Raw genomic sequence first — 25622 nt, forward strand, 5'->3', positions numbered from 1 at the left:
GCTCAGAGCTGCTGCTTTCACCTTGCTGGGGAGTGGGCTGGGGTGAGTCTGGGGGGGGGCTGTGGGGAGACAGCAGCCTCCCCAAACTGTCTCTGGAGGAGAGGGGATGGCCTTGAGAAACTCCATGGCATGGGAGAGAGGGCAGGAAGACTGATGCTGAAGGCCTACATGGGAGGAATGTCCTTCCCCCTCCATCATACCTGTTAGGAAGTCAAAGATGGCCATGTCCACGATGTTGAGCAGCCGGTTGCCGTTGCTGTAGGGGTAGATCTCCCTCACTGTGTTGCAGTAGAGAGGATTCACTTCCCACCTGCAGGAGATGGAGAAGGGGAAGACTCATTCAGCTGCAGCTTCTGTGTCCCAAGAGCCCCCCCAAGCCTGGACTTAAACCTCCCTCCTTGTGCTCGCAGGAGGCTGGAATTCAAACCCAGCCAACGCCCAGGCTTTGAGAGAGTTATTAGATTAATTATGGGCACCCTGAACCTTCCTCTGCCTGCACCGTTTCTGTCCGTGTGTCTGTCCCCACGTGCTCCCTGCAGTGCAGATATTATGGGAAGCAGCATCATTTACCCACTTACTCCTCTTTTCCATCAAACGAGTAGGACCGGATCCAGGGGTTGGGGATGGAGAGCCGTGGTGCCAGGTTGAGGGAGGGCAGGAAGGCAGAGAGGGACCCTTCCAGGAGGTGAGGGTTCCCACACACCGCGTACTCCGTCTTGCACATGTAGGGGCACTTGGCAAAGAAGCAGACGTTGCTGGCTGGGAGGGGAGGAGAAAACAGGGAAAGGAGCTGTGATCTCCAGGAGGCTGTGAGGTGGCCTGGGCTGACCCCTTCCCCACTGTGGGACAGTGACTGTGTATGCTGTGACACAACCACCTCATGGATGGGAAACTGCCCAATCAGGGATTTTGTCTGATGGACAGACCTGGTCCCACACTAAGGGAAAGGTCAGGAAAAGAGGGCAGATAAATAGACCTGGTGGATGATTCCAGCTGCAGGCTGGGAGAGGGACACCTCTGCTGTAACCTTGTCTTTGTGCACCTGTTCCACCCAGGAATTTCAGTTCTGCACCACAGCAGGAGTCCTGTGGCCCCTTCTGCCAGCAGGTCCTGCCCTTCCTCCCACCACGGACCAACAGAGGTTTGGTTTAGGTTGGAAGGGGCCTTAAAGACCACCTGGACCATAACTTGCCTCGCCCCAGCTCACAGCAGCCGAAGGCTGGCCCACCTGGTGAGACGAAGAACACGCTCTGCAGGATCTCGTTCTTGGTGACCTCCAGGATCTCCTTGGTGACGTTGATCCACCTCCCAACTGTGGGCGGCACCCTCCGGAAATCCAGGATCCTGCACGGAGGGCACAGTGCAAAGGGACATTGCTGCACAGGCTGGCACAACGGGATGGCAGGTGCTGCCCTCACCCCTTCTGCCAGGGAACCAGGAGCCTTCAGACCACTGTACCCACGTGGGGTTTTTTTTCTCCCAGATTCCCTCTAGCAAAAAGCCGTTTTGCCCCTCTGGGCCAAAATGTGGCTGAGTTTGGATTTTGGTATTTTAACAGCTGCTGCCAGGAACAATCTGGATGTTCTCCAGGATTCCTGTCTTTTTCCCTAACAGGTCTTGCCTCGGTTTCTCCCATCCCCTTGCACACAAGTGGGGTTCTTCAGGGGCCAGAACAGCCCTTCAGGCCCTTCTACAGTGTTGGTTTGACACAGAGAAAAGATGTTGATCCCGGTACAATGTGGCTGAGGAGGCACCCCCTCCTCTCAAACCCAGCTGATTCCTCTAAAATATTCTTAAAAACCTCAGGGCCTGGGGCAGGAAGGCATTCCTGGCAGAGAGTGGGAAGCTGCTGCTGATTGCTGAGTCAGGAACACGGGGTGAACGGGCTAATGCTCTGCTTTGCTCCTTGGGTAATGTCCTCTGCTCCTGGGAATCAGGCACAAAACAGGATTTAGCCTGTTACTTATTGAGCAATGTTTAAAGGGAAAAAAAAAATATTTGCTTTCATCCAGCATCTTTCAGCTCTAAAAACCACAAAGCACTTCAGAAAAAGCAGTCTGGCCTCATTTTTGTGGCGGTGGAGCTGCAGAGGGAGCTGGTGGTAGCTGAGTCAAGCAGAGTCACTGTGGTGATGTAGGGGCAGAACTGGGAAGGGAATTCAGCTCCCCTCTTTCCCCTTCTTGGAGTTTGAGCTACAGGACTTAGCCTAGTCCTGCTTATCCTAAGGAATTAGAGACCCCCTATCCACCATCACCATCAGGGATCGCCTTCCCTTGATGTTCAGTACTCATCCCATTGAGGGGAGAAAGGCTGCTGCCCTCATCTTCTGAGAAGGGTGTATTTGATTTTATTAAATACAAACTCTGCTGGAAAGAGGTGCCAGGTTAATTGCTCATTAGCTGAGGGCTTAAAACTGCATCTCTGCAGTTTATCTCCATCCAAAACACATCTTGATTGCTGATTGAGCGTGTGACTCCCTCACTGGGAGGGCACCCAGGTTGTGCCCAGAGCTCAGCGTTGCACTTGGATGCAGTGGAGGGATGTGTGTGTGTGGCTGTGTGACAACCAGGTGAGTATCTGACCTGTTCCAACCTGGACTTCACCTGTTCTCATGCAGTGGCCAAGGCAAAGCTGACTCCTGGGGGGTCAGGTGAGAGCCAGAGCCGCCCCATCCCCAAATAACACATCAGCTCCAGAGCAATCCCTTCCCTGAGGCCAAGCTGGGCTCAGCATGGATTTTCCCGTGCCAAAGCTCTCTGTGGGCAGAGGAGCAGGCCCTGGCAGCAGGAGGAGGAGGAGGAGGAGGCCGGTGCTGTGGCAGGTCCTCACCTGTCCAGGTGGAAGGCGGCGATCTCCGCGTTGTGCCGCTGGAAGTCAACAAAGTAGAAAAAGTCCTCGGGAGTCTCTTCCTCGCGTTTCTGCCTGGGAGGGAGCAGGGGGTGAACCTCACCAAGCTGCCAGGCAGCCTGGACACACAGTGGTGGCACACAGGGACAGCAGGTGGGCTCAGGGACAGACCCTGCGTGGCCACGGGGCAGAGCTGCAGGTGCCCAGGCCAGGACCCAAAGCGTCCAGTGCCGAGCTGGAGCCATCACCTGCTCTGCCAGGGAGCAGCACTTGCACCCTGTCTCAGTGCCAGGTGGGTGAGGGAGGCAGAAGGGCTGACTGTGGGCTTTAAATCTGCTTGTGCCAGAGCTTAGACCCCCTTGGGACAGTGTTTCAGGTGGGTACAGCATCAAGGGGTGCTGGAGGTTGTGCTGTGCCTCTTCTGACCCTGTGAGAGGCAGAGAAAGGCTCAGGTTTGATGCTCTCATATCCCTGAGGTGGGAAACCAGCTCACCTAATCCAGTTTACTGGCTGCCACACAGTGGCCCAATATGTGCAGCACGTGGATTTGATGCTTAGCCTCCCAGGCAGCTGCATGGCACAGGAAAGCCCACGGGCACTGTGGAGCCCTCCTGGCTCAGCTGAGTGCAGGGATGCTTTCCTTCCCCTCCAGGACCCGTTGGACACTGATGGACACAGGGCAGAGGTGGATGGAAACCAACAGGAGAGGAGCTGGCTGCCCTCTGGATGAGGAAACCACACTGCCAGGTGCCCTGCCTGTGCATGGACAGTGAAGTGAGGGGGAACAGACATGAAGAGTCCCAAGGGGCTGCAAATAAGTGCAGAAGCAATTTAAAACTGTTTGAGGTGAGATGGACTGATGGCTGTTTCTTGGAAACACTCTTAGGAATCCAAGGAAAAACAAGGTAAACCCCCAAAGTCAGCTGGGGAAGAGGAGGAAACGAGCAGTCCCTAATGGTAAAGCTCTCAGGAGAACAAGTGTCCTTTGCAGTCTGGCATTTGTGAACTGAGAAATATCCAACATCAATAGCAGCGTGGGAACACTGGTGTTTATCCACGTGTGTTCCTGGGATGGTGTGAGCAGCCAAGAATAATTAAACCTTCTCAGCTGTCCAGGAAGCTGAGTGGGGCAGGGGGAAGGTGTGGCAGTGGTGTGGCTGGCCCTGCCAAGGATGCTCACACCCCTCACTCACAGCAGGGTTCTGCCTCTGCAGGGGGCTCAGGGGGCTCTGATGGTGTCCTTACCTCATAGGCTTGAACATGGCTTTCCCAAAATCCTGGAACCTGAGGACCAACTTCAGGTGGACACCGCTGGGCTTCACGACTTGGGGAGGAAACAGGATATCAGTGGACTGGGCAGTTACACACCCCAGCACAACTCAGCTTTCCACCCCAGCAAGTGCATCCCATCACCCCTTCCAGCTGCTCCTCTCTTTCTAGTTATTTTTCTTCTCCCCCCTCTCCCTTGTGCCACAGAGATTTCCTTCCAGCCCCTCTCCCAACAGCCATTTGTTACATCCCCCCTGGGGGCTCTTTTCTCCTCCCCAGCAGAAACCAGTGGTGTACCAGTGTCCTGGTACCCACATCAAACAGGCCACTCATGGAAGTGGTGGAATCATCATCCCTGGAAGTGCTCAAAAAACATCTAAACGTGGCACTTGGGGACATGTTTTAGTGGTGGGCTTTGCAGTGCTGGGGGAACAGTTGGACTGGATGATTTTAGAAGTCTTTTCCAACCTTAAGGATTCCATGGTCTACAATCCCAGCCTCTGCTGGGGTGGAGGGGTTTAATGGGAGGGAGAAGAGCCTGGTATTGCCTGGCTTTGCATTTCCCTGGCTGAGGCTGGGATGGAGGAGCTGGGGATGGGGCCAGCCCAAGCAATGGGGTGCAGGGGTGAGCCCCAAGTGCCACACTCACTCTGGCTGCAGTCACAGGCTCCCAGCAGTGCCTTCTCATCCTGGCTGTAATCTGCAAGGGCAGGAGCAGTGGTGAGACCCCGCTGGGCTCTGTCTCCAGTGCAGACCCCCCCTCTCCCAGGCTCCAAAGGTTTGCAGAAGGGATCTGTGGGGGCTGGAGCCCCCCAGCCCTACGCAGCTCCCAGCTGGCCCATCCCAGCTCCCGTGGTAGGAAGGTGCTCACCAGCACTGATGGTGGGGAACTCCTGCATGTCCCAGAGGAGCCTGTTAACAACGGGGCTGGAGCGTGGGTAGAGCCCATCCCTGCTGATGCCCAGGTGGAACTGCAGCCAGCTGGCTTCTGGCCGGAGCGGCACCGGCACTGCCGGGGAGGTCAGGTTGAGCTCCTCCCTGTAGAGCTTGTGTCTCCTGGAAGAGAGCAGTGACAGGGTGATGAGGATAAGCCATGGGATGGAAAACCTGAGTGCTCTGAGCCCGGAGTCCGTTGGGGAGTGGGGAGGGTGCCAGGAGTAGAGCTGGAGGGACATGGGGTGGATAAGGACCCTGGGTGCCACCCGAGGGGAAACTGAGGCAGGGAGCAGTGACTGAGATGGTCAAGCTGTGCCACCTTCTGCCTCTGTAAAGCCCTGGAAAGCGGCCTCAGGGAAACACGAGGGACTCTGTTGTCTTTTCCTCATCCCACCAGGACCTGGAGGGCATGACTGGAGCTGAACTGCACCTCCAGCATCACAAAGAGCTGGTGTGGGATGGATGCAGTGCTTCCCAGAGGAACTAGAGGCTCCTGGCCGGGTTTGAGGAGGGGAGGTGATGTGACAGCAGATAACTTGGGTCTTGACTGTTCAGTGAGGTGTCTGGGAAGCCCAGGAGAACAACGGGGTCTTGTCTGTCCACAGAGGACAGTCTTTATAGTATTACACCTCTGACAGAATTTTTTCCTGAAGCTAGAGGTCCCGGGCAGGGAAAAAAGTCACTGAGAGCCACAAATTGCAATTCCATGGGCAGATTCACAGCCCTCAGCTCGGTGAGCAGGGATGTGACAAGGCCATCCGGCAGCATCCTGCCCATCGTCTCTTAAAATCAAGGTCCTACCCAGTCCTTTCTTGGCAGGTGGAGCTGAAGGGGCCTCCCAAGTTCAGTAATAATCCAAAACCATCTCTACAACTAGTCAGCATTTTCCTCAGCCTCAAGACCTCCAAGGCTGGGACCCAAGCTCTGGAAAGGAGAGGTCACTCACTCCACCCAGCAGAGTGACAGTTTCCCATTAACTCTGCCCGGGCCGTGCATGGAGCAGCCAGTCCTGACAGAGGGAAAGTTCAGTTTGCACTGGAAGAGCCAGGACACATCTCTGAGAGCAAACAGGAGCTGGGGGCTGATAAGGAGTGGGACATTAACGCAGGCTGGGATGGAGTGGCTGGAGAGAGGGAAGTGCCACACTCCTGGCCAGACCTCAGCCAGAGCCTGAGCTCGGAAATGCTGCAGCGAGTGCTGACCATTCACCAAGGCATTTATCATATTATAAAGGGCTCCTGGGTGCTGGCTGGCTTTTTTGTTTCCCTGCTCAGCCCAACAGCTGGGGTTTGGTTGTGTTTTTTTCCATCATCCTTCTCCATCCAAGCAGGTTAAACAGCGTGATTAGTCCAGGCTAACTGCAAGCAAGGGATGAACCTTCCGGAGGTGAGGGACATGTTTCAGTAGTATCCTGGGAAACATCTAGGAACTGGAGAGACAGGTTGCACGTACAGGTCACGGGAGCCTGTTCCCTCTCCCAGTTTGTTTGTCTTTCCATTGGACCAGGTCAGCCACAGCACGAAGTCCACGTGTGTGTGGTCAGAGGGAATGGTGCTGGAGCATTTCCCTCCTGCTCCAGCTCTTTGCTCAGGCTGGCTGCAAAGGAGGCAGAAGCCCCCCTGTGCACAGGGATGTGGCCCTGGAATGCTGTCAGCTCCAGTGGATGTGCCCTGACCCTTCCATGCTGCTGCCCTGCGCCAGGTTTCCTGTGGACAGTTCTTTGAGGCACAACCTTAACCCTCACCACAGCCAGGGACATTAAACCCCAGTGTGATGTAGAAGAATGACTCAGGATTTTTCCCTAGGGAAGCTGCCCAAATATTTTACCATATTTGCTCTCCTGCCTCCCATGCACACAGGCTGTTCCCCCGGGGTGGCAGTGAGCAAGGGATTATCAGTGGGGAAAAAAATGCAGTGGTTATGCAAGGGGAGGCAGATCCCAGCCCTGCACCCACATGGGCCCTGCCCTGGGTGAGCCAGCCCCTTCCCAGACTTTAAACCCAAAATACAGCTCCCTCTGCCTCCCTGTTTCCTTCAGGATTCCTGAAATATTTCCCTGTAAAAACAGATCTCTGCAAAAAGGCATAATGATATAAAAACAGGGTTCATTTTTACCCCGCTATAAATAGCCACAGGGTGGCCCTGGCTCTCAGCTGGGCTGGAGGGGGGGCTGAGAGTGAGGTGACACTGGGCTCAGGCCACCAGTGCCCTGAGTTTGGGGTTTCAAAGCTGTTCCTTCAAGGATAAAAATAATCTCTGGAGCTTTTAAGGGTTCTGTTTTTGGTTTTGTTTTTTTTTTTGGTTTTGAAGAGGTGTGGATGGTTTTTTTTGCCGTTTCCTTCCTGCATCCCCATCAGTCTCTGCAGCTGGTTCTGCATCCTGCAATCAAACTCCTGGTCCTGACTGAAGTGCTGGGGAACAGCACAGTGATGGGCAGCAGCCAGAGAGCTCTGTGGAGGGGGACAAGCACTGCTGTGCTCCCCTTGGCCACGGGTATCCAAACGGGACGTGTCCTGGGGCCACTCCAGGAGCTGGCAGAGTCCCCATCCAGATGATGTCCATCTGGCTGCAGAAATGAAGACAGACACGCTGTGCTGGAGGTTAAGCTGCAGCTTGTTCCACTCAAGAGGAGCATCCTGCTGCTCCAAAAGCTGCTCTGCCAACAGCCAGACCTATGGGTGATGGAGAAACGTGTTGTCACCCCGTCACCTCTTCACGCCGCAGGAGAGGATCCACATGGACACTCAGCTCTCACCCTCTCCTGCCTGGGTGTGGAGCTGCTGTGGACTTCACTCTTCAATCCTCAACAGCAGCAGCAGCTTTGCTAAACCCATGGATTGGGAGGGAAAGCCATGGATTCCTGGCTCCCACGAGGACACTGCCCTTGGCTCTCAGCAATTACAGAGATGGCTCCTTCCCTGACCACGCTGGAGAGGACACGGGCCCTGAGGTGCTCCTGGTGAGGGAGGAATTCCTCCATCCCCACAGCAACCTGATGGTCTCCTGAAAAGCACCAGCCCTGGCAAGTGCCACCTGATTCTCTGTTCAGTTTGCAGCACCAGTGGTTGCTGGCAGGTCGTTGCAGAGGCCGCTGTGTGTCACCTCGGCCCGTCCGTGCTCCCCGGAGCTTCTACCCGCTTATGAGCACCACATATTTTATTTCAAGGTGACTGAGGAATAATCAATACCCTGCCTCCCTTTCCTTCCTGGAGGAGCAAAGCGAAGTCAGTCAAGGACAAATGGCACCATGACGTTCCTCCCGGAGACATCACAACCAAAACCTCGGAGCAGGAGGGAAGGTGCAGCCTTTGTCGCCAACACCACGTTTAGACAAAGTGGTAAATAAAATCAGGGAATGCAGACTTCTACCTGAACAGCCAGGGCTGTCCTGCAGGCGAGGTGTGGACACAATGCCAGCGCTGCAGAAAGAGCTCAGCACCAGGGGCTCAGGACTTCTGATGGTGCAGCCATCAAGCCGTGAGCTGTTTCAGTTTAAATCCCCCGTTCCCACCAGGATTTTTCTTGGGAAATGCCCATCTTGGGAAATGTCCATCTTGGTACCCAAATCCTGATGTCTTCAGGAGGCACTGCTCAGCTCTGAGAAGGTGCACCCAAGGCGGGTCCGTGGCACAGCCAGGGATGCCCAAACCCACCATCCACGGACTTCAGGTGATGTGATGAAGGATCCAACGTGCTCCAGACTGACTTGAGCCAGGGAAGAGCCTCGTAGGGGTGATCCTGACTGAGCACACAGGGTAGTTCCAGACCCTGAACCATGGAGGTTGTTCTTTGTTTCCTTCCATTAACACTTCCCATCATCTCCTCCTGTGAATCTCACATGGAACCAGCACTGGGTGAGTCCCACAGAAACAGCAGGGATAGGCACTGAAGTGGAGAAAGTGGGAGCTTGAGAATCCTGCTCACTCAGCTCAGCAAACATCAGAGGTGGCAGGAGGAGCAGGGGCCGCTCTGGTGCTGGAAACCAAACTTGGGCAATGGGGAAGTTCCAGGACAGGGATCCCTGAGGTGGTCCCTGGGAGATGCTGCCGTCCCCTTGCAGGTGAGGTGATGCTGTGAGCACTGGGAGCTCTGTGCTCTGTTGTATCCCAGTTTGTACACGAATGGAAAAGCTGTTGGGGTGTAGGGAGGAGCTGGGGGGTCCTGGGGGATGCTGAATGTTTCCAGCTTGGTCCCAGCCCTCCTGCAAGGGGGGTTAGATCAGGGGTCCAGGGCCCAGTGGTCAGATCATGCTCATGTAGTTGATGTTTGGAGTTGGTGCTGAAGGTCACTGTCACTGTCCCCCCACTTTGTGACAGTCCCACCCCAAGGGCAGGAGATGGGGGAGTTTTCCTGTAGCCATTGCTTGGGCTGGGAGAGGCAGCAGGAGGAGGACTGAGCTGGGGATCCCTTTCCCTGGGAATCTGTCAGCAGAGATGGGCAGGACACACCCCAGGAAGGTGCCTCCCAGCTCTGCCCAGCTCTGCCTGTCCATGGGGGGCTGGTTGTTGGGGAGGGGGGTGATGGGGAGGGCAGTGGGGCAGAGAGCCAGAAATGGGGTGCAAGCTCAACTGGGGGTGCCACAGGACACCAAGGGGGTTCTGTTGCCATTCCCAGGTATGGAATGCTTAAGCAGGGGAGGGGTGGCTGGGAGAGCTGAGGTACCTGTACAGGAGGTGCCCATACAGGGAGTGCCTGGTAAGAGTGCACCCAGGACATGCCAGTGCAGGGACACCTGTACAGGGGTGCCCAGGAAGGGGGTGCTCAGGAGATGCAGGAGCAGGGAAGGTGCCCGGGAAGGGGGTTCCCAGAAAATGCCCGTGCAGGAGATGCACTCACAGGGGGTGCCCAAGAAAGGGGTGCCCAGGAGATGCCAGAGAAGTGTGTTCCCATGCAAAGGGAGCCTGAGAAGAGGGTGCCCAGGAGGTACCTGTGCAGGGATTGCCTGGGAAGGCGGTGCTTGTACAGGGTGTGTCCAAGAAAGGGGTGCTCAGAAGATTCCCGGGAAGGGGGTGCCCGGAAAAGGGGCACCCGGGAAAGGAATGCCCAGGAGATGTCCATACAGGGGGTGCCTGGGAACGGCGTACCCAGGAAATGCATAGGAAGGGGGTGTCTGGGAAAGGGATGCCCAGGAGATGCCCGGGAAGGGGATGCCCATGCAAGGGGTGCCTGGTAAGAGAGTGCCCAGGAGGTTCCCAAGAAAACAGTGCCCAGGAGATGTCCGGGAAGGGGGTGCCCATGAAAGGGGTGCCCAGGAGATGTCCATGCAGGAGGTGTCCGTGAAAGGAGTGCCCGGGAAAGGGGTGCTCAGAAAAGGAGTGCCTGCAAAGGGAGTGACCAGGAGATGCCTGCACAGGAGGTGCCCGGGAAGGGGGTGCCCAGGAAAGGGATGCCCAGGAGATGCCTGAGAAGGGGGTGTCCATGCAAGGGGTGCCTGCAAAGGGAGTGACCAGGAGGTGCCCACGCAGGAAATGCCCGGGAAGGGAGTGCCCGTGCAAGGGGTGCCCAGGAGATGCCCGAGAAGGGGGTGCCCAGGAAAGGGATGCCCAGGAGATGCCCGGGAAGGGGGTGCCCAGGAGAGGGGTACCCAGGAGATGCCCGGGAAGGGGGTGCCCAGGAAAGGGATGCCCAGGAGATGCCCGGGAAGGGGGTGCCCAGGAAAGGGGTGCCCAGGAGATGCCCGGGAAAGGGGTGTCGAGGAAAGGGGTGCCCAGGAGATGCCTGGGAAAGGGGTGTCCAGGAAAGGGGTGCCCAGGAAAGGGGTGCCCAGGAGATGCCCGGGAAGGGAGTGCCCGCGCAAGGGGAGCCCAGGAGATGCCCGCGCAGGGGATGCCCGCACAGAGGGTGCCCGGTGCGGGGGTGCCGCGGCGGCGGGACGCACCTGTTCCAGCGAGCCGCCTTCCGCCGGTAGTAGCGCAGGGCTTCGCGGGCGCCCAGCAGCGGCTCGGCGGGGCCCGGCGGGGCGGTGCGGTACAGCGGGTGGGCGAAGAGGCGGCGCAGCGCGGGGGCGGCGCGGGCGCGGGGCGGCGGGCGCGGGCCGGGGGTCCCGGCGGAGGGGGGACGGCGGCGGCAGGGGCAGCCCCAGGGGGACGGAACCCTTTGCCCCTGCAGCTCCCGCCGCGCCCGCGGCCAGAGGTGGAAGTAGAGGTCGGCGGCCAGCAGAGCCCCGAGCAGCAGCAGCACGGCCGGGCGGTCCCGGCGCGGCCCCGGCATGGCCGGTGCGGGAGCTGCGGGGCAGGGACGGGCACGGGCACGGGCACGGGGACGGGGACGGGGACGGGGACAGCGCCGGGCGCGCCGCCGCCGGCTCCCGGGGCAGGGCGCACGGGGGAGCTCGAGCGGCGGAGCCGGGGGGTGCGGGCACCTCGGGGCGGGGACCGGGCTGGGCTGCTCGGGGCCCGGGGCGGGGGATCGGGGGCGGGGGGGTCACCCCCGGCGAGGGGTGCGGGTCGCGGTGCTGGCGGGGGGATGCTCCCGAGGCGGTGCGGGGACCGAGCAGAGCCACCCGCCCCCCCGGAGCACCGCCCGGCCGCTCAACGCAGCCCCCCGGGCAGGTGGAGGGTGCCCTCGGCTCCTCCGGGGGCTTCGTCCCCTCTCCCGAAAGGTGGGAAGCCCTCCCGGCGGAACCTTTGGCAGGAGCTGGAGGGGGGCGACTGTCGCTGCTGCGGGGGCTCGCGGTGGGTGCGGGGATGGGGCATGGAACAGCTCTGTGTGGCTGCGGGCTGAGCCCCACGGGGGTCTGTGCCCCCACAGCTGGGCTGGCAGCCCTCCTGCCGTGGATGGTTCAGACACCGCTTGTATTTTCTTAATTCCTGAAAAAAACATATAGTTGAGGAAACTCCTCCCTGCAGTTCGCTGGGAGAGGCTGGGCCGTGGGGATGTGCTTGGGCTGGGACCCATCGGGCTCATCCTGGAGGGATGGAGAGCCCGGCTTCAAGCGGGGTGGGGAGCCCAGCAAGGGACAGGTTGGAGAGCACCAGGCCAAGGGAGGGGAACGGAGGAGAAACTGGCTGTAAACAAGGGGAGCGTGACCAGACTAGCCTGGCTCCAGCACCGTGCTGAAGGCGGAACAAAAAATAAACTGCAGAAAAAGCCAATTATGTTTTCAGCTGGCTGGAGCAGGGCTCGGATCTGCGTGCAGCACGGCCAGAGGAGGCTCGGGAAAGTGTTCTGGGATCAAGGGGTTGGGACTGTGCAGGCAGGGTGAACCTGCTGGCTGAGCATCTGTCCTGGAGCCTGAGAGGGCCCTTTGGTTGAGGAGGGGAGAGAAGACGATCCTGGGCTGAATTGTGGCTGGAGGAAGGTGGAGCACATCTGTCCCCTGGGTCTCTTGATCTTTGGAAGTCAGGGGCTGTTCTCAGTTAGAAATGCAATTTCAAAATTCCTTCATCTTTTGATATTTGGGTTTCAGATTTTTGGGGTTTTCTCTAAACTTTTTTTTTTTCTGTAATACCAAGCTTTATGTGTTTTCCACAGAGTGACAGAAAAATCATAAGCACAAACTGCAGCTGGTGCTTCTGTGGCCAGTGAGGATCGGTGGGAGCAAATGAGGTGCTCCCCACACTGCTTGGCTTTTGGGGGCACTGGTTGTGCCTGTCCTTCTCTGCCCTTTGGGGACAAAACTGGTGTAATGATTGCACTCGGATTCCTTCAGGCTCTAAACCAGACAAGAGGTATCAAGAGGGAAAATTTTAGGGTCCTGCCTGTATTGGAAAGGCTTGGGGGGCACTAGGTGGGCAGGGGCTCTGCTCACAGGTGCTGGGTTGGGGTCTGCAGGGTGGGAAGCCTCAGAGCTGATCCCCCTGATACTGAAGGAGAGAAGAAACTTTCAGGATATAAAATTGGATGTAAATAAGGGGGGAAATGATCTCTGGCTCTCTGGTGAGGTTGCTTGGGAGAGAGCAAAGTGTGTTGTGCTGCAGCTGCACATTCTGTCCGGGAACACCGAGGTCCTCAGTCCCTCCAGGTGACCTGGCAGCTTCCCCAAACCAGTGTCATCATAAGCCTGATACAAAGCAACAGCCTGAGAGGGACTAACAATAGGATTCTTATTTAAAAAGAAAAAAAAAAATTAAAAAATATTAACCAGCTGAAGTTAACAAACCTTGGAATTCAGCAAACCCGGATGAATCACCGGGAGCAGAGCCTGCTCCGTGGCTGCCAGCCCGCTGAAGGGCACTCACTGCCTCACTCCAAACCCAAAAGAGCAACTTTCGACAAACACTCCATCAAAAAAAACTGGCTAATACTTGCTTGGCTCCTAATCCTCCCTGAGCTGTTTCCCCGTTGCTAATCTCTCCCAGGAACCATTAATAAATCTTCCCTGGTTTGCAAGGCTGATTCTGAACAAAGGCACCAGGAACCAGCAGTGCCCGGGCCCGTGGCTCTGCTGTCTGCACGCTCCGCAGGAAGATCGTTTCGCTTTTAATGAGCCCACTTAAAAAAGAAACAAAAAGTAATAAATCAATCCCATTAATCTGTAATAAATCAAAGCGCTGAGGTCCTTCCCAAAGCCTTCAGTGACTGCCAGCTCCAGGCCCACTGGGGTGCAAAATCGCTGTTATTATTTAGAACAACTCAGCAATGACAGTGCTACCTGGGCCGTGCCTGCCCAGCGATGCTTCCCTGCTCATCCATGGCTTGGAGTCCCTTGGGAGCAGGGGGGATCCCTCTGGAGTTTGTCTCCATCCCTCAACATCTCTCTGTGTCCCGGTTTCTTGGTTGGTGGCTCTGCTGCCAGGCTGTACCTGGTCTGTGCGTAGCCCCGGCAGTCCCTGGGCTGCAGCTGAGCATCACTCCCCACTCTCAGGCTCTGCAGCCTGGAAAGGGTGGATGTGTTCCTAAAATTAACCTGGAAATGCTGCTTTGATAGGCCACTGACAGCTACAGCGGAACCAAATTAGCGTTTGGAATTACCATGAGATAATTGGCCTCATTTACTATTTAAAGATGGGGGGAAAAAAAGCCCCTCCCTCTTCCACACAACTGCAGTGGAGGAATGTTCAGGCGTAGATGATGTCCCAAAACATATCATTAAAGCTTTAAATAAATGTATGATGACATCTCGTGTTAAAAAAGACTCCCTTTGTGTTTCAGATAGGAACCAGGAATCCTTTTCAAAGTCGTGTTTTAACAAAGGATATTCCTCTTGTTTTTCCAGACACGCAACTTACAATATTTTGGAGTTGTAAGTATGTCATTTGAATTCTTTCACACAGGGTGGATTTAAAAATCATCTTCCTTAGAGATGCCTCTTACTTGCCAAAAGGTAAATTCCTCTGTCTGCTGCTTTTTGTCTTTTTCACTTGAAATGCTGCAGGGCTGCCCTGGTCCCACCCTGCAGATTGTAATGTTTGGAAAAGGGAGGAGATGAGAACTATCCCTTTCTCACTGTCGTTAATTACAAGTATTAAACACCAAGGCAGCTACACAACATTACAGACAAAATAAAAATATGAGTTGGAGGAGCCAAGTTCTGCATTTGCTGCTCCACAATCAAGGTGTGTCTGAGCACATCATGGCATGGACGTGCCAGAAGCACATCCCTCAGTTCCAGTCCTGCTCCTGGTCTGGCTGGTCCACTCAGGACTCAGAGAACCAGGTCCATCTTTTTCCTGAGTGACAGTGGTGGTGGTGATGGTCGTGGTGGTGATGGTGGCGATGGTTGTGGGTTTTTTGTTGGTCATGGTCATTGTAGTCCCCAAAATGCATCTCCCACCCTCGTGCCAGGGCTGGGATTTATTTCCCAGGGAAGGTGATGCCTCTCACAAGGTGTTTGGTGGGGTCCCCTCTGCCTGAACCCCCAGGACTGGGGATTTCCCACCGCCAGGGTTGTGTGAGATCCCTCCCCAGCCTGTGCTGTGCTGGCTTGGTGGGAGAAGCCTTTGCTGTTGCTCTGGACTGTCTCATGCTCTGCCTCGGCCTGTAATTAAAAATGAAATATTTGGGCTAAATGCTGAAATTAAGAACACATTTTTGATAGCTAACAATAGAGAGGAAAACCCTGGAGACCCTGATAGGGCAATTAGTGCCTCTCCACTTGCATTGGAGATGAGTCTTTTGAGAGAGGAAGCCTCTGTTCACTCCAGGGGATTTTTTGGTACAAAAATGCAATTAGAGGGTATAAAAGGGAACATTTAGAAACAGGCAAAGTGGGAATGAGTCTGGAGCCTCCTTTGCCTCTGGACTGGGAAGGCAGAAGGTAAGAGGTGCCTCAGGCATGACACCCCTAACACTTCCCCTCCAACCTGCCAGCCCTGGCAGCTGCTCCCATCAACTCGTGGTTTCATTTCCCTCCCGTCTACCTCTCCTGGCTGCTGTTCCAGACTCAGCTGCTGTTCCAGGCTCATCCCTTGGCCTCAGCAAGCTCCCAGCTGCTCCAGGCTCGGGAGGCTGGGTGGTTGCTATCCCAGTTGGCAATGAGCTTTTGCACTGCTCAGCATAAACCGGAGGAATCCACCTCCACGGTCCAAGCGAGCGGCCGTCGTGTGCCGGGGCCACCTCCTCCAGCTCAGCTCTGCTTCCCCCCTCCCTCTCTCCCTCTAAGCATCTCTGGAGCTGGTGTGTTGTTTAGAACAAAGCCTTGAGGGGCTGTGGCAGCTTCCCATGATCAATCCCAACACCATGTTGTCCCAGGAGGATGAGCAAGCCGTGAGCCCTCGCACGGTGTGTGGGGGATGAGGAGGCTCCGCCGCGCTCCCCACGCTGCCACCTGAAATCCAACTGATGGACACCAACCCCGGGAGCCTAAAAAAGGTCTGCAGCAAGCAGAGCTCGTGCAGGAAGGTGGTGGTGACCTGCACAGAGCCAGCACAAGGGCAGGGCTGCCTGCACGTCCCTGCAGAGCGGGTGACACGGGGCTGTTTGTCTTGGACGTGCTGGGATGGGCTGGAAAACAGCGCTGACCTCTTGAGCAACACTGGGGGGTTTTTGGCCGGCTGGGCAGTGGCTCAGCTTGTGTTGAGTTTATAAGATCTGATTTCCAAGATAGGGAAAACCAAAACAACCCTGTCCAATGGCCAGACTCGCCCTTGGCAAGGAGGAAGGGAACAGTGGGTGTCGTTAAAGGTTAAATAACAGCAAATCACATTTCTCGTGCCGGGCTGTGTGTGCACATTATTTAATCAGTGTTTAGTTTGTTGAATTACTTTTATTGGGAGTTAACTGTGTAGTGGTCTCAGTAGAACATCTGGTCCATGATTTGGAAGGAATATTCTTCTACCCTTACTAGCTGCAATTATTTTTGGAGACAAGTGGAGGCTTTAGAGGCATTAAGAAGATAAAATGCAGATTGTTTGCAGAAGGGTTTTTATTTTATTTTAGTGGCTTTCAGAGAGGGGAACTTTTATTATTTTTTTGATCTATTCTTAGCAGATAGTGCAGTGGAAACCGAGCAGAAGGGCTGGGAAGAGGCACAGATGTTCCCTTTGCCATTGGCTGGGCCAGGCACCCAAACCCAAGGCAGAGGGTTTGAACCTCCCTCCAAAGCTGCTGCAACATTTTCCAAGCCTTGCAATCGCTCCTCTGCCCACCAGTTTCCCAGTAAAATCACTGAGGGCTGCTGTGGGACTCCCTGTATAATAATTTGAAAGCATGACAGTGGATGGGACAAGGATAGTTTACAAAGCAGAGAAAATGAAGGGCTTTGTGCTTCCTTCCATCGATGGGAAAATCACAGATGGATCCCAAACTTCCAGCTCTCAGCCCAGCACCAGTTCATCCAGACCACAAAAGAGAATAGCCAATCTCCCATTTGGAGGCTGTGATGGAAGATGGGACACCTTTATCCCCAGGAGTAAATAGTCTGAGGAAAAAAAAAAAGTAGCATTAATTTATCAGTAGCTAATAAGTATCTCATGAATTAATTGTCATTGTACATCGTATCCCTCCATGGAGGAGTCTGGCTGACTCCTCTGTGTCTGCAAGAACACTGATTTCAATTATTTAGAGGAAAATAGACAATCTTGGTTGCTGTTTGCTCTATGATGGTGCATCTTGTCCCAGGGAAAACCACAGGCAGACAGGCTGGGAAATTATGGCTGGTTTTTTAGCAGGAAGATAAAGTAGAACTGTTAAAGCAGGGAAAGATGGATATCCTGGGGCATGTGATAGGTGGGATCATGGATTTGAGAAGGATCTTGGGTGGCTTTGGAAGGGCTAATAATACTCATACTAATAATACTAATAATACAAGTATCACTGGTGTTTTATTCCAGCACCTCTATATATACCTTGATTTTTTGGAAATGCCCTCATGTTTCAAAACTACGAAGGGAAGAAAAGGAAAGGGAGTGAACTTTTCAATCACAAACTGATGTTCAGTGTTTGTTATACTGAGGGGAGGGGGGAAAGCCCTTTCATCCTCAATCCACAATTGAAATTGTTCATTAAAAAACACCAGCAAATTGGGATGGTCTAAAGCAAACTGCAGAGCAGTAAGATGTTACTTCCCTCTAGTAAAGGTGCTGTAGGTGTGTGCATAACCACAATATCAGCCAGTGGGGAAGATCCTTCCCCTTCCCAGGCAGCTTTTGTGGCACCACATCCCTGCCCAGCTTTTCCGGAGGGTTTTTTTTCTGTGTGTGTGTTTCTATTTGTTTTTCCCCTTCCTGACATATTAATCTTGGGGTCATCTTAACCTTGGCTCTGTGCTGGCTCTGGGAAAGGGCTGCTGGCAATAACCCTGCTGGGGGAGCTCTCTGTGGGCACAGTATTTGGTAATAAGAGCAACGATTTTGGAACACGGAGCTTGCGCAGGGAGCTGCGCGGCGGGGGTTTGTTAAATAGCTTATTCTGCAATAAATGCAGCATAAATTAAAAATGAATAAAACAAAAATCAGAACAAATGGAAAGAGCCAGGAAGGACCCTGAGAGGGCAACTGCTCCATTCCTAGTGTTTCCAGGATGGATGTGCCTGCTGGATCTGGGCAATCAACACCCAGATCGATCACTCACCTCCTCCTCTGGCTTTTTTACCATCAAACAGCTTGAAATATTTGGGCCTTAGGTGCTTGTCAGCTTTGCTTCCTGTTTTCTCACTTTGTTGGAAGTCAACCCCAGTGTTGAGGGCTTTTTTTCACCAGTAGGATACAAAATCAGGAGAATCAGTTAATGCCTTGCACTAAAGGAGAGCTGCTGAGCCCGGGTGTGTTCTCCCAGGGGTCTTTATCTGTCTGCAGCACAATCGTGTGTGCATATCAAATTAAGATGAAATTATGGCACTGGGACCTCATGTAGATCAATTATCTCTGTGTAAAATGCCTCCAGCATTTTAAACATGGGTTCCTGCACCAGAGCAATGGTCTTTGACTTAATCTGCCCTCCAGGACTGCTTTAGGGGTCACTTACAGTCAGTTCACCCCTTTCACACCAGAAAACTCACTGTCCTGCTGGAGAACCAGCAGTAAGATTTTTTGAAGCACGAAAATAATCAGGATAGTTTTAATGAGGTTCAGGAGGAGGAGTCTCTTATCAGCAGAAAATTCAGCTGTTTTCCCACTCTGTCCTTCCTTGACTTCCTTATTAACCCCTTGTCACCAAGGATGAGCAGCAGGGCAGGGAATGCTGTGCAGAGCAGGAAGGGAGTTGCTGCCTGAAGGGAAAGTGTTGGTCTGGAGAATCAGGTGAGTACAGAAGGACCTGAATTGCTTGAACTGCTCTGATTTTTCAGTCACATCAACAAATTAGCAGGTTTTTTTAATAGAGTCATGGAATGGTTTGTGTTAGAAGGGACCTTGAAGCTCTTCCAGTCTCACCCTTTGCCAAGGGCGGGAACACCTCCCACTAGCCCAGGTTGCTCCAAGGCCTGTCCAACCTGGCCTTGGACACTTCCAGGGACCCAGGGGCAGCCACAGCTTCTCTGGGCAACCTGTGCCAGGGTCTCACCACCCTCACAGCCCCTGAGACAAAAAATCTTGAACAACAGACTGGGGTGGACTGGAGTGCACAGGAGAGGGCCAGGATGGGTGTTGGGACCTCCAAGAGTGGCAAACATCTTTGACCTTGTTTCTCTCCATATTTTCAAGCCCCTACAGTCCATGGGAAAGGGCACAAGTAGACTTCTCCATCCAAGCCCAGTGTGCTCCGTGGAGAAAACCTTGGAGGGAGCTGATGCCAATTTTAGCCCAAGTTCCTGCAGCAGAAATAGATCTTCCTGAGCACACATTTAAATTCTTAGTAAATTATATCTCAGGTTAAACTCTTTATTAAAGTGCCAGGGGGGGATTTCAGGCTGGCTGTGTATGTACCTCATCACAGGAGATGGGCTGGAAATTACAGCAATTTGGAAAGAACATGGATTTGCATCTTAGAGCCTGTGGTGAAAGTCAGTGCACAGTGAATTATTCCACGTAATTCATGTTCACACATGGATTCAGCTGGAGCCAAAGCATTTCTGTGGTATCACATTTCTCCAGTGAGCTACTGAGTGTAACACAAGGGCTCTTTTGGGGGGGGGTTGTGCTTGTCCTTGGGGTTTTTTGTTCCTTTGCCTTTGTTGCTCATCCAGAGGCAAATGCCAACGAACTGGATTTGTTCATCTGCTGTGTGCAATAACCACAGAGGTTATTATTTTATGTATAAGGTTCTTCCTGCCCTTGGCAGTTGGTTTTCTGTGGTGGTGGGAAGCAAAAGGCTGTGGAGCTCTCGTTCCTTGTGTCCTGGCTGGTGGAACTGCAGAGCCACGTTGGTGTGTGGGGATGATTAATCTATACAAGAAACTGCCATGGAAACTGTTTAATTGGCAGTGAGAGAAGCCCCAGCTGTTCCTGCAAGCTGTTGAAATTGTCCCTTTGCTTTCTGCTGCTCCAGATGTTCCCCTGGGTCTGTCTGTCACCCTACAGCAAACTCACTTCTGTGAAGGTACCAATGGCTCAAGCACTTCTAGAGCTGAGTTTGGCTGCAGAGATAACCTGACTTGTTTTGTCAAAAATAAGTCATGGAGCAAACCTGATGTGCAAAAATACGTTGGATAGCTCAAAGCAACAACCTCCTCCATCAGATCTGGGAGGTACAAGAGGTGTTTGTTCTCCTTCTCCACCCTGGCACTGGTGGAACTCCATCCACCCACTGTGTGGGTAGATGGGGCCACTTGTGGTTTCCAAATCAACTTTTTCAGTATTTTTCCCTGCACAAAACATGAACATTTAGTCCATGTACTCAAAATGAGATCAGAACAGCAAGTTTTCCCCTTGGCCATGGTGTGGGTGCCCTACTGGCTCTGACTCCCACACTCCGAAGGCTGTTAAAAACATCTGTGAACCAAATGGCTCAAAGAGCAGCAAGAGAAAAGCCTCAGTTTTAGTTGTGGTTAAAGATTTTTTTTTCCCCTTTTCCAAATTACCCACCTTTCTTCCCAGCCCTCGGCTCACACTGAGGCTGATGGGTGGTTTTGGGGTGTGCAGACAACAGCTCAGGGAGTCAAGACCCTGCACTCCTTCCCTCCTGTTGTTATGTGGGGCCTCCACAATAAAAATGTTAAGGGTCTGTTGACCAAAAAGGGTTGAAAAATGAATATTTACACAGGACCCAATTGTTGTCCATCTTCCCCTCCACTTTAGTTCAATGCAAGGAGCAAATAACTGTGTGCAGTGATTGCAGCTATTGCTGAATTACCAACTTATTCATGACATGCAGATTACAGGGCAATAATTATAGCTGAGCTTGCTGTCATTTTATGAGATCCTCAAGTATCCAGATCTGCTCAGAGCTGGGTTTTTTTGCTGGTGTGGCAACGTTTAGCTCTAGCTGGAGGCACAGTTAAGTAGGGGAAGCATAAGTGCAAAATGTCCTTCAAAATAAGGTGACAACTGATTCTTTCTTTGTCTGGCCTCTGCCTTCTCCTGTTATATTCTGGATGTTATTCTGGGAGCTGGCACAGGCATTAGCAATGCAAAAATAACTCTGGGTTTGGCCACATCCATGTTGTTGTTTAGGAGCCTGCTGGAATTTGGGTGATGGTGGGGAGGAAGAGCTGAAGATGGCTGGAGTAGGAGGCTGGGAATTCATTAATTTTTGCTCACTGTGGGATCCCACATCAGCAGGATAATTTTTATTATTAATGACAGAAAAGTTACAGTGCAGAAAGGCACATTAAAACCACAGGGTAAGAGGAAATGACCTCAAGCTGCATCAGGGGAGGTTTAGGTTGGACATCAGGAGGAATTTCTTCACTGAATGGATGGTTAAGCACTGGAATGAGCTGCCCAGGGAGGTGGTGGAGTCCCCACCCCTGGAGATGTTCAGGGAATGACTGGACGTGGCACTCGATGCTCTGGACTGGAGGACAAGGTGGGGATTGGTCAAAACTGGATTTGATGGTCTTGGAGGTCTTTTCCGACCTAAATATTTCTGTGATTCTATGAAAAAGTACTTCTATATGCTAAATTACATATATTATACGTACATATAAATTATATATATTATATATATGTTAAATTCCGGGGGGAGTTTGGCCCTGAGACTTGGCAGGGCTGGCCAGGGAATGTTTGGGCTGCAGGGAGGGGAGCTTGAAAAGCCCTGAGTTCTGACTCAGGGGCAGAAACCATCTCCTGACTCAGCATCTGGGAGGTTTTGGGCAAACCCTGGTGCTCCTGCACCTCATGGGGGACAGGGACCCTCAGTGAGCACATGGGCCACCCCTGGGGCAGGTGGTCCTCACATTTCTCTACCAGCAGAGTGGTTTTAGGCGTGTGGGTGTGTGTGGGTTCTGCCCAGGGGGGCACTGCTGGAGTGCTGGTTAATCAGAGCTAATTGCAGGGGTGATACTCTCCGGGTTTGGTCTGATACAAGTCAAACCATTTCCTGCTGTTCAGCACTTTGCAGACACGTGGCCAGAGGTGCTGGGATGGGCATGGATGTGTTCTCTGCAGGCACCCAGCTGGGCAAACACACACTCCTTTCCCTTTCCTCCCCGTGCCTTGATGGAGCCAAACACCCCAGCACAGCCTCGCTCTGTGCTCTTGGTGATGTTACCACTTCATTGTTTATTAATAAAATGTTTATTAAATGCTGTAGTGTCCCTAAAGCAGGTGAAGTGGTTGGCTTTAGTTAAGCTGAGGGTTCCTGTGTGACTTGGCCACACTGAGCCCTGGGCTTCTGTGATTGGGACCTTTTTGGCCCCCCAAACCAGCACCTTACTCTGCACAACCTTGCAGCTGGTGTTGCTGGCAGCACTTTGCCTCCAACCCTTAGGAAAGCTCTATCACAGATCTACCTCCCAAAAAAGTAGGAGCCAAAATATCTTAACTGTGTTCCCTGCAAGGGGACTTGGTGCATGAATTGATTAAATATTTACATGAGCTTTTAGAGTCAAATACTGCATATGAACTAAATTATATCCTAAGCCATTAAATTTGTACTTTAAAGCTCATTTTTAAAGTCCCCTAGTGGGGACATTAAAAGTATATTTGATGGAGTTGATATAGTTGTAGTTCTGTGCTAAGATTCCAAGTGATAGAAGGGAAACTCAGCCCAGGTACTGGGGACACAGAAACAGGGAGATCTCAAACACAAAAGGGTCAAAGTTAAAGGTTTAAGAAGAAAAGCAGCATCTTTTTGAAAGGAATGAAAGGTGAGTTTGACTCCAAATGTTGTTTTTAAAACTTCAGCTTTCTCACAAGCCAGGATCCAGAATGATGGTTTCATAGCCTTTAAGATGTTTCAAACAAGCAATATTATTCCCCAGGAAAAGAACCATCCCCCCTCTCTCCCAGGTGCCCTCTGCAAATTGAATCCACAGTCCTGAAAACCCAGAGCTGATGCCAAGCATTTTAATCCTACCAGAAGTAAACAGTGAGCACCAATTTACATAAGAATCGACTTGTAAAATTATTTCAGTGTTAACATTGTGACACTCTAAGTATAGTGGGTGACTTTGGGGCCGCTCAAAGCTTTTTAAATGGATGCTGCTGCTACAACAGATTCCGGTCGTGTTTGTTTTTCAGATGCTTGTAGGAAATTATGTGGATTAAAAAGCTCTGCTTTAGGAAAAGCCCAAAGGAAAATGAAATGAAAAGAAGGAGCATATTCTTCAAGGACCACTGAGTCTGGAGGTCTTTTGGAAGTCTTCCTGGCAGGAGGATTTCAGCGGGGTGGGAGGTTTGGGAGCCTGGAGGATGCTCCATAGGTGAGTACGTGGTCCCAGGTGGGTGATGTTTGCTGGTACTGAGGGTCCCCCACGTTTGCTCAGACTTTGCTTAGTGCTGTTCTCCCTCAGCTCATTTTCTCCACGTTGTCTGAGAAAGCTCTGGGAAGGAAAATGGGAGTAAAAATTGCCTGTGAGGGCAGGGAATGAATTAAGGAGGGAGAAGGGCCCTGGAGGCAGGAGTGGCTGGAGCTCAGCTGGCCCTGGCCTGTGCTGTGTCACCCATTGCAAACAGCTCTGAATTATCAAACCTTCAGCCCTCTTCAGTTATTGGATGAAACATTTTGGCTCGTGGTGAAGAGAAGCTCACAGGAGATGCTTTAATGTCTGCTTCTGATCTTAAAACCAAACAGTCCCAGAACTGCTGCCCACGCCGAGAGAAACATCCCTGGCATTTACTGCATGAGGATGGGCTGAAGTCTATCCCAACACAGAGCCTGCATTTTCAGGCACTGGGAGATTACTTTTATCTTCTTCCCTCTATTAAATATAGCTCAGCTCTGCTGCCTTTCCCACGAATAAAATGTGCTGGCTCTTTCTTCCAGGAATCCTCATTTTCAAGGTGCTGTTCAGTGGCGTGTTCGCCTGTGTTTGTGCTAGATGGGATCACTGTTGTGTCATCCACAGTGTTCCCTCTGCACTGGGATTAATTTTGGGCTGGTTTATGTAGGAAGAAGCCTTCACTGCTTCACCACTTTGTATGGCTGAATATGTTGCGGATTCTTTGGAGAAGAGAAGGTTGTGTGGAGAGCTATGAGGACTCTGTATCAGGAGCTGTAGTGGTAGGAATGGGTTCAAATTGGAAGAGAGCAGGGTTAGATGGCATATTAGGAAGAAATTCCTCCCTGTGAGGGTAGGGAGGCCCTGGCACAAGTTGCCCAGAGAAGCTGTGGCTGCCCCATCCCTGGAAGTGTCCAAGGCCAGGTTGGATGAGGCTTGGAGCAACCTGGAACAGTGGAAGGTGTCCCTGCCCATGGCAGGGGTGGAATGAGATGAGCTTTAAGATCCCTTCCAACCCAAACCATTCCATGATTCCATGATTCTCTTATCTGGAGCTGAGGAGTTTTGCCATGGCTGGAGCATGGAGTGAACAAGATCAGGGAGAGGGAGAAGGTCTCACCTGGTGGTTTCTCAGGCTGGAGATGCTCTTTGATGGTGTGAAGGGTTGATTTTCATGGTTCCCTCTGAAGAATTTTGGCTGGGGGATGCTGATGGGGTTTGGGGGGTCAGCATGTGATCCCTGGTATCAGCAGAGAAAAAGCAGGATAAGGGGAGCAGCTCCTCATCCCTGCTGGAGGAGGGATGCTCTGCTCATCTCCTCCCAAGGAGAGCCACCACAGGGAGGAGGAATCACACATCTCCAGTGCCAAATGCCATCTGACTCAAGGGAAGGAAAATCACACCTCTTTGTTACACAGATTTATCTCACTGTGGCGGAGCCCCACAACCACCACCAGATGCTCATCTTCTCAGTTCCTTTATTGGATTCTGGGACATCCTCGTAATTGCTGTGAGTGGGAGATGATTCCCCAGCATCTGGCATGTGTTAATACTGATTCAGAGCTCTCATCAATCCACTTAGGAGAGCGTGGATGTGCTCTCTGTGCAGGCAAGAGGCAGCCTGGAAATTCTAAAGCATCATTTGATCCTATTTTTCTTCCTTTGAATTGCTGCTGAATGACTGAGTCCTTGCCACCAAACCTGCTGCAGGGTGAGCAGTTGGAGGCGGGGAGACATCGCCCAGATTTCATCCCAGTTTCTGACAATGGGTAGGAAAAATGCTGCCCAGTTTCCCCCAGCCTTCCCCCAGGTTGTCTTGCAGGAGACTCTGGAATGTTCTCCCAGCACGAGTTTCTCCTCAGCCCGTGAAAATCCGTTTAGCACAACAGAAGTGTTCCAATGAATTAAAATTAATTCTGTTTTAATATTTGGTTTAGGTTCAAGAGGTCTCCTGCTCCCTCTGAGGGTGGTGGCAGATACCAGTGAGCACAGCTGCTTGGGCACTGCCTGCAGGTCTGTGGGGGCAGAAGGGTCTCAGCAGGTGGGTTTTCCTGCTCAGCTCAGAGTGAAGAAAAAGAATAAATCTACCTAAAAGCAGATATTTCGAGAATTGCTCCAAAGCTGCTGTTTTCATTCCAGATAGGAACAAAAACATGGGGTTTAGGCAGCTTTTAAAATTTTTCTTCTCTTCCTCTGAGCAGCCTGGTCAAAACAAGGATTCATGCTGGCATGTGCAGCAACGCTGGCAACCTCCTGTTCTCCGGGCAGAGCTTTGGAGGAGGAGGTTTTGGAGGGGCACAGTGGCGCAGAAGAGTCTGTTTGAAGGAGGGGATGAAATACTTCCCTGCATCCCTCCTGCCTGAGGAATGCTGCTGGGTGTTGAATAGCACAGGAGGGCAGGGAAGAGGGATTCTCCAGGCTTGCAGGGCTC

The 25622-nt window shown here is 52.7% G+C and overlaps 1 protein-coding gene and 1 long non-coding RNA gene across 3 annotated transcripts in view; one reads left to right on the forward strand and one right to left on the reverse strand.

The window, feature by feature from the left end:
- FAM20A (FAM20A golgi associated secretory pathway pseudokinase) overlaps window positions 1-11262 on the reverse strand; it is a 19570-nt gene extending 8308 nt beyond the window's left edge. For both annotated transcript variants that reach the window (XM_032707107.1, XM_032707106.1), the window contains exons 1-8: window positions 10931-11262; window positions 4988-5172; window positions 4766-4816; window positions 4093-4171; window positions 2830-2922; window positions 1229-1344; window positions 579-759; window positions 201-310 (exon numbers count right to left, since the gene is read on the reverse strand). In XM_032707107.1, coding sequence (XP_032562998.1) covers window positions 201-310; window positions 579-759; window positions 1229-1344; window positions 2830-2922; window positions 4093-4171; window positions 4766-4816; window positions 4988-5172; window positions 10931-11262 — 1147 coding nt within the window. The remainder of the gene's footprint in view (window positions 1-200; window positions 311-578; window positions 760-1228; window positions 1345-2829; window positions 2923-4092; window positions 4172-4765; window positions 4817-4987; window positions 5173-10930) is intronic.
- Window positions 11263-11495: 233 nt separating this feature from the next.
- On the forward strand, window positions 11496-25324 carry LOC116796473. Its single transcript, XR_004360372.1, has 5 exons — window positions 11496-11653; window positions 12526-12722; window positions 14146-14236; window positions 22761-23173; window positions 25129-25324. It is a non-coding gene; the product is annotated as an uncharacterized LOC116796473 (long non-coding RNA).
- Window positions 25325-25622: the final 298 nt, after the last annotated feature.

This window comes from Chiroxiphia lanceolata, chromosome 19 (assembly GCF_009829145.1).
Source record: "Chiroxiphia lanceolata isolate bChiLan1 chromosome 19, bChiLan1.pri, whole genome shotgun sequence".
NCBI classification, from domain to species: domain Eukaryota; kingdom Metazoa; phylum Chordata; class Aves; order Passeriformes; family Pipridae; genus Chiroxiphia; species Chiroxiphia lanceolata.